Raw genomic sequence first — 16,743 nt, 5'->3', positions numbered from 1 at the left:
ATCGGCACCTGAATCGATAAAGCGTTAATCGCTAAGCTCTGATTCCTGTTCACAAGGGTAGCCGGGAAACGGGGTCTGACAGAGGTACTGAGAGGTTGAAACTGGCTCGCTAAAAGTCCTCCCAACTTTAGCGAGCCGGGCAGTTTGACGACCGCCGGGAACAAGTGGAGATGTAATGTCCCGAGCTACCACAGTAGAGGCAGCAGTTGGTCTTACGTCTATGTTGACGCTCCTCCTTGGTTAACCCGTGCCGCCCCACTTGCATGGGTTCAGAATCGGGAGAGAGGACCTCTCCACTAATCCTTTGTGGTGGAGAATGATCGACGTGTTCTGGTCCACCACCCGACCCGACTGGGAACTGAGAAGCTGATCGATTGGACGGACCCCATTGCTTCTCCCTCCTTCGCTCTCGGACTCGATTATCCACCCGAATAGACAAGGCTACCAAGCTGTCCAGGTCACTAGGCTCCGGATAGGAGATCAACTCATCCTTGAGCTGCTCCGACAGACCCTGGTAAAAGGCCGCTTGCAGAGACTCCTCGTTCCACCCACTCTCCACAGCCAACGTCTTGAACTCGATCACGAAGTCGGCCACGCTGCGAGTTCCTTGGTGAAGCGAAAACAGGCGCCTAGCTGCGTCCCTCCCTCGGACGGAATGGTCGAAGAGCTTCCTCATCTCGGCCGTGAACCCCTGGTATGAAGCCATGCAGGGGTCTTGTCGTTCCCAAACGGCTGAAGCCCACTCCAGCGCTCGACCACGCAGCAACGCAATCACAAAGGCTATCCTAGCCTTGTCTGTGGCATAAGAGTAGGGCTGTAGATCGAACACTAATCCACACTGCATAAGGAAGGAACGGCATCTTCCCAGCTCCCCCTCATATCTATCCGGCGTCGGAACCTTGGGCTCACGGAAGGACACAGCTCCAGAAGCGGCAGGCGAGATGGGTGAAACCGGTAGTGGATCCTCCACCGGAACCTTGCGTTGGTTCTGGACCTCCGTCAGACCGGTAGAAAGGTTCCGAACTGACAACGCGATCTCCTGTAGTACCGTGCTATGATGGCCCAACATCTTCTCCTGATGGGTAATGGCATGGCGAACAGAGTCCAGGTCCGCTGGGTTCATTACTGGCCGGATCGTTCTGTCACGAGTTGCTAAGCCAGAACCCAGAAGCAGACCAGGACAAGGTAAGTTGAAACGAAGGTGAGTGTTTATTACAAATTCAAGAGTGATGCTGAATAATCCGGGGAACAGAGCGGGCGGCGTTGATTAGTTGTTGGGGGTGCAGAGGTTGATCCCATCCTGGGTCGGCAGCCGCCGACCACCAGGCAGAGGTTGGATGAAGGTTCCGGACGGGTGACTGCAGATGGAACAAAACGGGGGTAAGTAAGCAACAAACCAAACGGTGCAAAAACAACAAAACTAACGCTAGGCTCAAAGACTGATACTCTGGTAAACCTACTGTTCATGGCTAACGATCCGGCAGGGACTGGATGTTAGGCCAGAGCCTAAGAAGGGTGATGATCAGGACCAGGTGTGCAGATTGCTGATGGGATGCAGGTGCGGAAATCAAGAGAGCTCCCCGGAGCGTTCCCGAACCCTCGGGAAACTGGAGATCACGAACAGAAAAACTAGTCACCAGACAGGACCCGACTCAGACTGCCGGGATCGTTACACTCAAGGCAGCTGGGACCATAGTCACCAAGAAAACAATTGGTAACACACTACGCCGTGAAGGACTGAAATCCTGCAGCGCCCGCAAGATCCCCCTGCTCAAGAAAGCACATATACAGGCCCGTCTGAAGTTTGCCAATGAACATCTGAATGATTCATAGGAGAACTGGGTGAAAGTGTTGTGGTCAGATGAGACCAAAATCGAGCTCTTTGGCATCAACTCAACTCGCCGTGTTTGGAGGAGGAGCAATGCTGCCTATGACCCCAAGAACACCATCCCCACCGTCAAACATGGAGGTGGAAACATTGTTTTTCTGCTAAGGGGACAGGACAACTTCACTGCATCAAAGGGACGATGGACAGGGCCATGTACCGTCAAATCTTGGGTGAGAATCTCCTTCCCTCAGCCAGGGCATTGAAAATGGGCCATGGATGGGTATTCCAGCATGACAATGACCCAAAACACACGGCCAAGGCAACAAAGGAGTGGCTCAAGAAGAAGCACATTAAGGTCCTGGAGTGGCCTAGCCAGTCTCCAGACCTTAATCCCATAGAAAATCTGTGGAGGGGGCTGAAGGTTCGAGTTGCCAAACGTCAGCCTCGAAACCTTAATGACTTGGAGAAGATCTGCAAAGAGGAGTGGGACAAAATCCCTACAACTACAAGAAACGTCTGACCTCTGTGATTGCCAACAAGGGTTTTTCCACCAAGTACTAAGTCATGTTTTGCAGAGGGTCAAATACTTATTTCCCTCATTAAAATGCAAAACAATTTATAACATTTTTGACAAGTGTTTTTCTGGATTTTGTTGTTGTTATTCTGTCTCTCACTGTTCAAATAAACCTACCATTAACATTATAGACTGATCATGTCTTTGTCAGTGGGCAAACATACAAAATCAGCAGGGGATCAAATACTTTTTTCCCTCACTGTATATAACCCCAAAGTGATCTATTTTTGCAATTTGTAGTCTATGACATTTCGGATTTACATATGATAATTTTTCAAAAAGTAGTTTGGATGTAGTAAACTACTTTTTCAAAGTAACTTTATTTAAGTGAACTATGTTTGTCTTTAGTGTAGCTTAACTTCTTCCAGTGTGAAGTAATTGGTAGCTTGTTAAACTATATTTTTAGAGTAGGTTCCCCAACACTGCATGATGGTTACCACAGTGCAATATTTTGACCATTATGAACCATTCACAGCTTTGGAATAAGGTGCAGAGTAGACAGGAAATCACAAATTTGACACCTCCCTCAGACACAATAACACATTGAGTATTCTATTCACTACCAAATGTAGTCACTTAGCCAAAAAGCCCTCTGCGGTTTGCACAAAAAAGAGAGACACAGCTTTTATTTTTTTCTCTGGTCCTGCTGGGATCTGAGTGAGCATGGAAAACACATTCACAGCTGTGGTGGTGAGGAGAGGAGGAGAGGAGGGGAAAGGAGGTGATGGCTCCTGGGACTGGTTGTGTCTAAACAAACACACAACCTCACTCTGGCTGGCCTGGCAGAAACACTCATCAAGGCCCATGGGATTTCTGCTATCCATTTGGCTTGGTGTTTTGTGTTTCAGAGCAAACAAACAAATTAACCGACATACAACTAAACAAAACTGCCTGGTCCCCACACAATGAATACAAGAAAAGTCAAAGCAGGGAAGATGAACAATGTATTCAGTCATCATATTTGGTTTTGTCTGCTCTGAGCAGTGGGTGGGACTGACAGTTGACATTTTGAAATGCTAGTGAGAATTGCAGGTTGGTTGTGGTTCATATTTATTTTTTATAGTTTAAGTGGTTTCCAACAACAAACAAAATGTCCCAAACCTTACCCATTTTGTACTATTTTCATCACTTTTAGCATATTATGTACACTGCTTCATTTTGGTACACTACACAGAATGTACAATTCCCCAAAAGCCATGAAAAAATCATAAACAACATATTTGTGGTGCAGGCTCAATGATATGTGTGGTGAGCTACCAGCCACTAACTATGTGTTGTATTGAGAAACAAAAGGCTCTGCTCAACATACATAATCCTATATGTGTCTCTCTCATCTTCACGTAGCACAGGATATATAGGCCCTGCTGTCTCAGCATCAGGATCGCCAGTCACATGACTCCATGTATGCATTTTCATAGTTTTATTGTGTCTGTTGTGTGAAAACATTCACTTGAGCGTGCCTGTGTACATTTTGTTAAGGTTGTGAGAGGCTCAACTGCTTTCTAGCAGTAATATGTTTTATTAGGCCTAGTTCTAGATAGATCAAATTCCAGGCATATTATTACCAGCACGTCCATAATTAAAAATGAAAAAAGTTTGAATCTATATGCAAAGAGTTAGGCCTATTTTTTTTATTTTGTAACATATCAGCAGGTCTGTATACATTTTTATGAATCAAATGTAGGCTATGGCACAAAAGTGTAGGACTGTGGTCAAAAATCTTTTTTTTAAATGTATTGCATCTCAACACCATGGCTATGATAAACTATTTAGAATTGCATGGTTTCATTATTTAAAAGTCTGACCTCTGACCCACATACAGCAAAGGCCACTTAGGCTCAACATTAACCGCGACTCTTTCATCTCCACTCTGATTGGACGAAACGGGCGGCTCAGGAACGCGCAAACATTGACGTGGTTGCTTGTGTTTCCAGGAGATTTTCTCATGATGCACCCGCAGACCTCTCTTGCTTGCCTAATGCCGATTGCGCGTGTCCGCCCAAATCTGTGCCCCGGATCCTAGCAGAGTGATGCGCGTGACCGAACCTAACTCGATAATTGAGAATAGCGGAAGTTTAGCATATGATTAATATACAATATATAAAATAATAATCCTAACAACGTTGTTCTATTATTATCAGTGTAAAATATGAAAAAATAGCCTGGAAAAGCATTGGAAAGGTGCATGGAAGGTGCATGGAAGGGGATTGAGCCTTTCTAAGCGCACTGGCACTGCAGATCTAGATCACCATTCCGCTATACGAGGAGAATAATTACTTGGGTTGTATATTGGTTTGAAGCATTGTTTTGTAGACCAATTAATCTTGTTGATGGATTATAAACAGCATAGAAACTTTAATTAATTGTATCATTTTTAACGGAGGCAGTCTGGAGGGAAGTCTGAGCGCGCAACGATGCCATGCATCACCATGCATTTATAGAAATTATAATTATTCTCCCATCTCTGGATCAGCGCGCAGTTGAATGTGAAAATATAAACTAAAAGTAGCACTATTTGTTGTTTTTCCTTTAGATGTGGTTGGCCTCTCGCTAATGTGTTTACGTTCTTCATCTGAAGGATTAGTTTAACAACATTTCTTGTGGGCTGTATGTAGGTCGAAGGCAACTGTACGCCAATATTATTTTGGGAGATTCATCGGTCTTGCAATACAGCCACATCATGTATGCTGGACGTAAAAGGAGAAAACCAGTCCAGAGAGCGTAAGTACATTGTATTTCTATGAATTGAAAGGTATTTTTGCAAACAGAAATAACGTAATGTTCAAAGCCCTGCACCCATACCAGCTATCCCCTTTTAGCTTCAGTTGTAAGAAGGCCATCCCATGACAGCTCGAAATAGATGTCAATCTGTCATCTATTGTTTAAACTTAAATAGCATATTTTCACCTGAGTTAAATTGATAAATCGATGGCGCACGACAGGATAAATAAACTACTTCTAGTGCGCCCTACAGGACAGTGTCAGAAAGGCCTCGAACAGGCACTCACGTTGTATAACAGTTTATTTTACTATACGAGTATTCATTTGTTACAGAATATATAGGCTACCATAAATCAATAGTACAACATTTTGTGGATATCGAATGTGATCGTAATTCGATATTTAATTCTATTTCCCAGTAAGCTTAAAGTAGCTTGCTCTCGAACGTTTCACTTGCACTTGCCTTCATAAATTATTGTTGGTGCATTTGTTATTTTGTTATCACGTGTAGTCTACATTTACTTGTAACTTCATAGCATAATTTTTTTTATGTTTTATGTAAACCAAAGTCTATAACTGTAAGCATTGCATTTTGGAATAACGTTTTTACTTCCACTTTAATGATGCAATTCTACCACAGCTGCAAATATCCTGCGCGATTTTATGTCAACACTACCTTTCGTTGGCTCTGGGTAAAAATGTTTGATAGAAACGAATGGGACAATGTCCAATGATTGTGATGGAGGTACAGGTGCATAAGGCAAGCCCTTTCAGATATTTAAGAGAAATTGCACCTAGCACCTGCTGAAATTCCTCACTGAATTAGAACCATTCATGTGCCAAAATGCACTGTGCAAATTCATACAACAAATGGCTTTTTTGTAGTGCAATAATTATATAATTATTATTACTATTATTACATTTCCATTTATAGCCTCTGTATTATTATTTTGAAATAGGCCTATTTAGTAATTTAGTAATTTAATATGGACAATTGGCCTAACATGAATATAGGCCTATCATCTGTTTACATACATACATCTTTGTTGAACCAACATTGTTTCTTGTGACTGGAGAATGTGTTGATGTTCATGGCACATTGCCTGCAGTGCATTCAGTGCTCTGGGGGCATTTATTGAAATGATTTGTTATAGCATGAGTTGGTTGTTGAAGGAGTACTACACATGATAACTCAAAGCATATTAACAATAAAAAAGATTGTGTCATTCACACAAGGAAATTCATATGTTTTGTATTTTCCTTTTTATGTTTTGATAATTGTAATGTTAATTATTATTTTTTTTAAACATTATTTAAATTATTCATTTATTTCTACAAAATGATCATTTGTAATAATATTGATAGTGGTAATAATTGTTAATATTGCCCTAATAATTAATACAAATAATTATAATCTATCATAAGACCGCCCTACAATTTTCAGTAAAAATGTTACGTTTAAATGAATGGTTCCTTCTCTCTCTCAGGGTGAAACAGCCCCCATCAGAAGGGGCCAAGTCAAACCCCTCCAAGCGCCACCGGGACCGTCTAAATGGAGAGCTGGAGAGGCTGGCCAGCCTCCTACCCTTCCCAGAGGAGGTCACCACCAGCCTGGACAAACTCTCCATCCTCCGCCTTAGTGTCAGCTACCTCCGGGCCAAGAACTTCTTCACTGGTAAGAAGTAGTCCACAAAGAACCCCCTTATTGCTCTGGAACTATTGATTGAATAGGGCCCTTAGTTTGAGGTCCTCAATCGAGTGCTTCCTGACATGTAGTGCTTTCTGTGTAGACATAAAGATGCTCATTGGATGCAGACAGGGGGCCACTGATCCCTCACTTTGTACAGCACAAGGGCGTGTTAGCATTGCACAGGGCTACTACAGTGAGGGAAAAAAGTATTTGATCCCCTGCTGATTTTATATGTTTGCCCACTGACAAAGACATGATCAGTCTGTAATTTTAATGGTAGGTTTATTTGAACAGTGAGAGACAGAATAACAACAACAAAAATACAGAAAAATGCATGTCAAAAATGTTATAAATTGATTTGCATTTTAATGAGGGAAATAAGTATTTGACCCCTCTGCAAAACATGACTTAGTACTTGGTGGCAAAACCCTTGTTGGCAATCACAGAGGTCAGACGTTTCTTGTAGTTGGCCACCAGGTTTGCACACATCTCAGGAGGGATTTTGTTCCATTCCTCTTTGCAGATCTTTTCCAAGTCATTAAGGTTTCTAGGCTGACGTTTGGCAACTCGAACCTTCAGCTCCCGCCACAGATTTTCTATGGGATTAAGGTCTGGAGACTGGCTAGGCCACTCCAGGACCTTAATGTGCCTCTTCTTGAGCCCTCCTTTGTTGCCTTGGCCATGTGTTTTGGGTCATTGTCATGCTGGAATACCCATCCATGACCCATTTTCAAGGGAAGGAGGTTCTCACCCAAGATTTGACGGTACATGGCCCCGTCCATTGTCCCTTTGATGCGGTGAAGTTGTCCTGTCCCCTTAGCAGAAAAACACCCCCAAAGCATAATATGTCCACCTCCATGTTTGACGGTGGGGATGGTGGTCTTGGGGTCATAGGCAGCATTCCTCCTCCTTCAAACACGGCGAGTTGAGTTAATGCCAAAGAGCTCGATTTTTGTCTCATCTGACCACAACACTTTCACCTCTGAATCATTCAGATGTTCATTGGCAAACTTCAGATGGGCCTGTATATGTGCTTTCTTGAGCAGGGGGACCTTGCGGGCGCTGCAGGATTTCAGTCCTTCACGGCGTAGTGTGTTACCAATTGTTTTCTTGGTGACTATGGTCCCAGCTGCCTTGAGATCATTGACAAGATCCTCCCGTGTAGTTCTGGGCTGATTCCTCACCGTTCTCATGATCATTGCAACTCCACGTGGTGAGATCTTGTCAATCTCCCAGGCCGAGGGAGATTGACAGGTCTTTTGTGTTTCTTCCATTTGCGAATAATCGCACCAACTGTTGTCACCTTCTCACCAAGCTGCTTGGCGATGGTCTTGTAGCCCATTCCAGCCTTTTGTAGGACTACAATCTTGTCCCTGAAATCCTTGGAGAGCTCTTTGGTCTTGGCCATGATGGAGAGTTTGGAATCTGATTGATTGATTGCTTCTGTGGACAGGTGTCTTTTATACAGGTAACAAGCTGAGATTAGGAGCACTCCCTTTAAGAGTGTGCTCCTAATCTCAGCTCGTTACCTGTATAAAAGACACCTGGGAGCCAGAAATCTTTCTGATTGAGAGGGGGTCAAATACTTATTTCCCTCATTAAAATGCAAATCAATTTATAACATTTTTGACATGCGTTTTTCTGGATTTTTTTGTTGTTATTCTGTCTCTCACTGTTCAAATAAACCTAGCATTAAAATTATAGACTGATAATTTCTTTGTCAGTGGGCAAATGTACAAAATCAGCAGGGGATCAAATACTTTTTTCTCTCACTGTATAGTATGTAGCTAAAGCCTATCCTAAAAATATGCTCTACTTAAACAGCATCAGAGCAGAGAGCTGTCAGAGCAGTTAGCCTGAGCCTGTTTCAGCATCCCTGTGCTGTCTTGCCTGTACACTAAGTAGTTGAACAGAGCCGTAATTGCTGCGCATCATCGTGGGAAGGACTGTGTGGAGCCACTGTGGTTTTCTAAACCTCCTTATTCATGCTCCCATCCCTAGAACTGTTATCAAGATGTCAAAACAATAGAGCTCCTGGGTCTCTCATGTGGCCTGTGTTTCCCGATGCCTTCATAGCACATATCAGCTGTTATGTGGAAGGAAAGAGCCCCAGCTAGTGCAGCAGCCAGCACATTATTTCATCCTGGAGAAGAAGAAGGGGCCTCAATATTTCATAGAGGCCCGTGACTCTGCCTGTATTTGGAGTTAAGGATGGAAGAGAAAGCAGGGGCTCCATTAAAAACCGAGAAGTGTGTGTGAGGGAACAAAATAATTGCATGCAAGGAGGACGGATTTGTATTTTTTCTCTCCTATGTTGTTAGGGAAAGACTTTGTTATTTTAGGAAGTGATCTTTAAAAGAGAATGCTGCAATGCGGGCGTTGGATGCACTCGACGCATTAATAATTGAGAGAAACCTCAGGGTTTAAAGAATTTATGAAATGGAGGAAGAGCAATGTTTGTTTAAGAGTGTAGCTTTTTGAAATGGCTGTTTGGGGTGAGATGGACGGGATCCGAGGCTCGTGATACCAGTGTGTTGGGGGGAGATATTGCAAATGTGTCGTTTTTCCGGTGTGAAGGGAGGGGGATGCCTTAAGTGCACACGTACAAATACTTTGCGGAGAGGGTTGGAGATGCCCTAAGGCAGGGTTTCCCAAACTTGGTCCTCAGGACCCCAAAGGGGGTAACATTTTGTTTTTTTGCCCCAGCACTAGACAGCTGATTAAAATAATCAACTAATCATCAAGCTTTGATCATTTGAATCAGCTGTGTAGTGCTAGGGCAAAAACCAAAAATGTGCACCCCGTGGGGTCCCGAGGACCGAGTTTTGGAAATGCTGCCCGAAGGGGTGGGGGGAGAATCCAGACCAGACCTTAGTTATGGGATTAAATCATCTATCGCTTTAATAAGTTGAAAAAGCCAAATGAAAAGTATTTTAACCTTGATAAATCTAGTAATTTCTCAGGTCATCGAGGGGTTGATTCATCTCTGAAGTTGCTTGACTTTGCTTGAATATGAAACCTCATGATAGGTGCAATATGTGTTAATTGATTATTGTGTTAGGTGTCTAACACGTCTTCAGCCTGTCAAAATATATTGTTGATATTGTATTTCAGCGTCACAGGCTAAAGTGTGCTGACAAGCCCTCTTTTACTTGTCAGTGATTAATTGCCAGTGTTCAGGAAGTACATGACGAGAGAGTGAACCTTAACCTGCAGCCTTATCAACAACATCAGCCCATCATGGCCCTTGCCTGCCTGCTTACCTGCCTGCCTGCAGGCCCATAGCCTCTCGCTATGTGTCTGTGTGTCCCACCATAATTTGTTGTATGTAAACAGACCAAATGCTGCTCTGTGTGCTGGGATTAGGGTGGGTAGTTTATGGAGAGTTGGGTTAGCTCTTCATTACCGTCCACGCATCTGTATGGTGGCTAGTAGTCCATGTAGCCACCACCATCATTACCCAACTAATTGCTGTTAATGAATGAAGTCTACCTGCAGTTAATGCTGTGTAGTATTGGTTTAATAACAACCAGAGTGAACTAGCATTGTGCTATGGTAGGGACACCATGTTCTGTATTTTTTGTTTTATACCTGTTTGTTTATCTCGGCAGCAGGATGTGTGTGTTGTACCATAGTCCAGTGTTGTTGCTGTGTGTGTAATTAAATGTATTGTACAAGTTGAACAAAGCCTAGCAGAGCCCGTATAATCTGTCTGACAGTATTATCCATCCCAGCTGCCTCCTCTCTCCCTTGTCTTCAGGCCTTCTTGCATCCCTCCTCTGCCAGCCTTAAAGGCCCAGTGCTGTCAAAATTCAGTTTTTCCTGTGTTTTGTATCATATTGTACAACAGCTGATGAAACTAACAATGTAAAAGTGTGATTTTTTAAAACCAGCAGGACCTTCTAATCAGCAGGTTTGCATGGGCGGGAGTTTCGACTTTCCATGGTGACATCACCATGCAGTAAATTGGTTAATAGACCAATAATAACGAGAGTTCCAAACCTCTCTGCCAACAGCTTGTTTTCAGTTTTCCCCTCCCCACTCAGACCATTCCAAGACAGTCCTAGCAGTATTCTTGCTTGAGAAATAGTTTATTGCTAAAAAGCTATTTTTGTCCATTTTAATGGAACTCTATTACAGTATTGTACTTAATTGTTACCCAGAAATTATTTGATATTGATATAAAATGGCTGCATTTGGCCTATAAGGGATAAGAGCAGGAGTGCCTGAAACCTAAAGCACCACCAGTAAATACCAAATTATTCTGTGTCCAGTACGCATAGGCATTTCTCCCGTATAGGCTAGGCCACAGCTTCTCTCACAGCTGTTTGCATTTTTGATGGACTGGATGTGTAAATATTTGATGGTACATTAGGCAGCATTTGGTTTGGTCCATGCTAATGCCTCCGATAAAGACAGGACTCTATGTTCTGTTCCAAATTAAACATTTTATGTTCTGGGTGCTTAAGGGACCACACATACCGCACCAAATGTTGATATGCCGTTGATCTGCCGTTGATCTGCCGTTCATTCGAGGTAGTGTGTTTTAGGGACGACCCGCTAGTGTACGTCTGACTGCCGACATTTTCACACGATTCTACATGTAGAATCAGTTTGTGCTCGGTTTGCAAATTACAGCCAGCACTCTGTTCAGAGATGCTAAGTACTCTCGGCCAGCAAACACTACCGGTGTGTCCAAGCCCTAAGTAGATTCCTTCTATCCTGCGACCGGACCAGGCAGGTGGCAACCCAGAGAGGCCTTGCCCCCTGTGCTTAACTGGTTACATGTAGAGCAAACAGCAATTCACTCCCAGGATTACCCGTACCCAGATTACCCGTACCCCTCAACACAATACAGCCACCAGGGGCAGGGGCAGGTGCAATCTCATCACAGGGAAACATGGGAGGTTATAACATCCTGGTCTCAGATGGGAGGCAGCTAGGCGGTGTCTGCGTCCCAAATGGCACCCTATTCCCTATAGATTGGACCCTGGTCAAAAGTTGTGCACTATATACGGAATAGGGTGCCATTTGGGTGTCATCTCTGTGACTCCGGGTCCATGTGACACACCATGGTGGCCTCAGGTAATCAGGATTTTGTTTGAATATCAACGTGTCCATTTAGAATGTGTTTCTGTATAATGTGTCATTCAACTGCTGTTGATGGTAATATATTATGCTAGATATTTAATGTAGCATAAACACTTTACTGTAATACTGTCTTAGTTTTGCTGGTGGCTTTGTAACTTTTATTTTTCATGGATAATTCACCTTGGAGAATCAATGATATGCTTATTAGTCTGCTATTGCGCAATCCCCCCCACCCGTGTTTGTGTGTGTGTTTGTGCACATGAATCAGCATGTCAACTGCAATTCCCGTCCCAAGCCTCCCTATACGTGTAATAGGGGAGGAAGTCATTCTGACATACATTAACAGGCACACATACCGTAGACTCACACACACTATGGCTTCCCGCTGCTGCTCTAAGAATGCAGCAATTAGAACTGTGTGTAAAGCTGTATAGCTTGTCTGAAAGAAGCCCTCTCGGAGCTCTGGCTCTGGACTCTAATGTTGCCAGTGTTTCCTCTGTTAATGGGCCACTCCCGCTGTGATGGAGGTCCCCACACTAACAACCACAGACAAGCCAAGCTCCAGTTGTGTTTCTCTCTGGCTCGCTGTACTGTAGCATGGTGCAGCACTTCATCCAGCCTGGCAGTCAGATGATGAACACAAATGAGTACACAAATCCAATGCATTCATAACATTTTGGGCAGTGTAAATGTGAAAACCCTTAATTTAGAAGGTACAATTAGAAGGTTGAAATACAAGGCTGAATGACACAAACCCAAGTGGATCAACCTCCAGCTTTAGAAACAGACATCAACGTTTTGTATGACACTATTTCAAATAAGGACAACACAATGAAAATACACTTGCCCTAAATTTGTAACCACCATCTTTTCTTTCATTCCGTTGTTCCAACAAAGTCACCTAGGGGCCCCCTGGGAGCGAGGAATGGCCCTTCTATCGTGAGTTGTTCTGTTGTAAAGACGAAGGGGTGAAAGGGGCCACAATGTCACCACGCGTTTCTCCTGCGATGTGGAAAGTGGCCAGGCAGGCCCTCAGATAACTTAACTAAGCCAATAAGAACACTCATGGGATTCCTGGAAGAGCTGCCTTTACTAGCAACTAAACCAGGAGGCAGGATTGCCCTTTCTTTTCTTCCTTCCCTCAGTTCCTTTGCTTTCTGTTGCAGAACTTTTTTGTCCTTAGGTAGCTAATGACCCAGTCCCCTTCAATGGATTCGTGCTTTTTGTTGTGAAGCTAACTAAGTAGTGGCTCTACCCAGAGGTTATTGCAGAGCGTCTGATTCCGAGAACACCCTGGTATAACGTATCTTATTGAGCTCATTGCTGTTGTCACCATAGGAAAATGTTTTCATTGATGTTAAAGGCCTTACTCCCTAATGTCATCTCAGTTCTATAAATAAAACACTTGTCAAGGGTTGGGTAGGTTACTTTCTAAATGTAATCCATTACAGTACTAGTTACTTGAGCAAAAACTGAACTTTTGGAATACCCAAACTCAGTAACGTAATCTGATTACCTTTGTATTCGTTTCCCCCAAGAGGCATTAGAAGAAGACAAAAATTATCCATCAAATGCATTTGGTGTGTCATCATAATGGTCTAGGACTTGTGGTCAGACTCGCTCAGGTGGAAGAAACATAAACATGTGGTTTTTTTCAATGCTGAGTTGAATGTCATTGAGAAACCAGGAAGGTGTCATAGTGTATGTTTTCGCAAACATATCATTTCTGAATTTAAATGTAATCCAAGAAGTAATCATCTAGTTTTTCAAAAGTATCTATAATGTGATTACAATATTTTAGCTGGTAACGTAACTGATTACAGTTTCACAAAATATTTAATCAGATTACATGTAACTGATTACATGAAATCAGTTACTCCCCAACCCTGCTTGTGAAGCATCATTAGCCTTTGGTTCAACATATACTGAACAAAAATATAAACGCAACATGCAACAATTTCAAAGATTTTACTGAGTTACAGTTCATATAAGGAAATCAGTCAATTGAAATAAATTCATTAGGCCCTAATCTATGGATTTCACATGACGATCCCACCAGTGAAGAAGCTGGATGTGGAGGTCCTGTGCTGGTGTGGTTACACGTGGGTTGCGGTTGTAAGGCCGGTTGGACATACTGCCAAATTCTCTAAAACGACGTTGGATGCAGCTTATGGTAGAGAAATGAACATTCAATTCAACAGCTCTTGTGGACATTCCTGCAGTCAGCATGCAAATTGCACACTCCCTCTAAACTTGAGACATCTGTGGCATTGTGTTGTGTAACAAAATTGCACATTTTAAAGTAGCCTTTTATTGTCCCCAGCACAAGGTGCACCTGTGTAATGATCATGCAGTTTAATCAGCTTCTTGACATGCCACACCTATCAGGTGGATAGATTATCTTGGCAAAGGAGAAATGCTCACTAACACGGATGTAATCAAATTTGTACACACAATTTGAGAGAAATAAGCTTTTTGTGCATATGGAACATTTCTGGGATTTTTTATTTCAGCTCATGAAACATGGGACCAACACTTTACATGTTGTGTTTATATTTTTGTTCAGTGTAGTAGTGTGAATGAAAGATATGTTAAATACCTCTTAGCATGAGTAGTTTAGATTTGAATCCTGTCCAGGTCTGTTGCTTAGTGGATCACAAAGGAAAAGGATGCTTGAAAAGTAAAGTTAGACAGTCATTTATTTCTGTTATGTTCAGTTCTCCCTCTTTTTGTAGCCAAAATACAGCAGTTTACATTCAGCATAGATAGAGAGGGAAGCCATAAGAAGAAAACTGTAAATGGAATAGCCCCAGTCGGTATTAAATAGAACGTTGCGGCCCTGCCCGCCTGTGGGGAATACAACCTGTGGTTACCTTGGTTACCCCATTAGCTCACAGGAAAAACGTGACTTTTTCAAACGCAATTTTCTTGTTGTCTGCTTTTTTTAGTCAATTACAAAACTACATTTAAGAAAAGTACAACATGTCTAAAGATTACTTTTCAACATTGCCTGTTCCCAAGCATTCTCACTACTTAGAAAACGGAATATTGTAGGGCTGCCCTCATACCCTATTCATGATGGCACTAATGTTATCCATGTGAGTGCTAGCTAGCTACCAACCAGAATATTAAGCTAGCCAAGACCAATAACACAAACAAACAGACTATAATGCTACAAGTAGTGAGTGGCGTTACAAACAGACTATAGTACACAAGTTAAATGTCTTACCTGTGATTAAATGTTTTCCACACACATAGCTACGTGTAGCCTACTTGGACACCGGGTACCCACAATTTCCCACACTTCCACACCGAATAGCCTGAAGCCACAGGGCTCTTCTTGCAGGGTCTATTTCCCTACATGGGAGCATTGCGAACCGTATGTTGGGATTTTTGACCAGGTTACATTGAACAGCACAGCAGCTTTTCGGCATGTTTTGTTATTTCTGTATAACAAAAAATTGACAACGAAGTTAGCTCTTTTACAAAGGGGGTAATAGGGGAAAAAGTTTGTTTTCCCCAATTTGTGGGCTTGGTTGAGGGGAATTCCTTCTTATGACATGAATTCCGACTCAGAGTATGGGTGAGAGAATGTAAAATGTATTATTCACAAGTTTCCATGTAGGTGAACCATTATATCCAGTGGTGGAAAAGTAACCAATTGTCATACTTGAGTAAAAGTAAAGATACCTTAATAGAAAATGACTAATGTAAAAGTGAAAGTCAAATAAAAAAAAGTAGTAAAATACTACTTGAGTAAAAGTCTAAAAGTATTTGGTTTTAAATATACTTAAGTATCAAAAGTAAATGTAATTGCAAAAATATACTTAAGTATCAAAACTAAAAGTATAAATCATTTCAAATTGCTTATATTAAGCAAACCAGACAGCATAATTATTATAATAAAAAAATGTACGGATAGCCAGGGGCACACTCCAACACTCAGACAAATTTACAAATGAAGCATTTGTGTTTCGTGAGTCTGCCAGATCAGAGGCAGTAGAGATAACCAGGGATGGCGCCGGAGGAGATGGCTGCCGTTTTACCGGCTCCTAACCAATTGTGCTATTGTGTGTGTTTTTTTGCGTTATTTGTAACTTATTTTGTACATAATGTTTCTGCCACCGTCTCTTATGACCGAAAAGAGCTTCTGGATATCGGGACAGCGATTACTCATCTCGTACTGGACGAAGATTTTTTTCTTTAATGAGTCGGACGCGAAGGATTTACTTCAGACACCCGAAAAGGCCCAAATCCCTGTCATTCGCAGGAGAAAGAGATGGAGATATCGGGGACATAGGTTGGGGTGCCTTGTAAGGATCCGACGGCGATTGGGTAATCTGCCTCTACCATCAGTCCTATTAGCCAACGTACAATCATTGAATAACAAAATAGACGAGCTACGATCACAAATATCCTATAACAGGACATTAAAAACTGTAATAACGTATGTTTCACTGAGTAGTGGCTGAACGACGACATGGATAACATACAGCTGGCGGGGTTTACGCTGCATCGGCAAGATAGAACAGCCGCCTCCGGTAAGACAAGTGGTGGCAGCCTGTGTATATTTGTAAACAACAGCTGGTGCACGAAATCTATTATTAAGGAAGTCTCGAGGTTTTGCTCTCCTGAGGTAGAGTATCTCATGATAAGCTGTAGACCACACTATTTACCAAGAGAGTTTTCATCTATATGTTTCGTAGCTGTCTATTTACTACCACAAGCCGATGCTGGCACTAAGACCGCACTCAATGAGCTGGCCATAAGCAAACAGGAAAACACTCATCAAGAGGCGGCGCTCCTAGTGGCCAGGGACTTTAATGGCCTTCATACTCT

General features: G+C 42.6%; 1 protein-coding gene across 2 annotated transcripts in view; it reads left to right on the top strand.

The window, feature by feature from the left end:
• Positions 1 to 4,406: 4,406 nt before the first annotated feature.
• Positions 4,407 to 16,743, top strand: part of LOC121536726 (aryl hydrocarbon receptor-like) — a 44,645-nt gene continuing 32,308 nt past the window's right edge. For both annotated transcript variants that reach the window (XM_041844185.2, XM_041844184.2), the window contains exons 1-2: positions 4,407 to 5,123; positions 6,611 to 6,798. In XM_041844185.2, coding sequence (XP_041700119.2) covers positions 5,083 to 5,123; positions 6,611 to 6,798 — 229 coding nt within the window. In that variant the 5' untranslated portion in view covers positions 4,407 to 5,082. The remainder of the gene's footprint in view (positions 5,124 to 6,610; positions 6,799 to 16,743) is intronic.

This window comes from Coregonus clupeaformis, chromosome 23 (genome assembly GCF_020615455.1).
Source record: "Coregonus clupeaformis isolate EN_2021a chromosome 23, ASM2061545v1, whole genome shotgun sequence".
In the NCBI taxonomy this organism is placed as follows: domain Eukaryota; kingdom Metazoa; phylum Chordata; class Actinopteri; order Salmoniformes; family Salmonidae; genus Coregonus; species Coregonus clupeaformis.
This window is presented reverse-complemented; position numbering and strand designations above follow the sequence as displayed.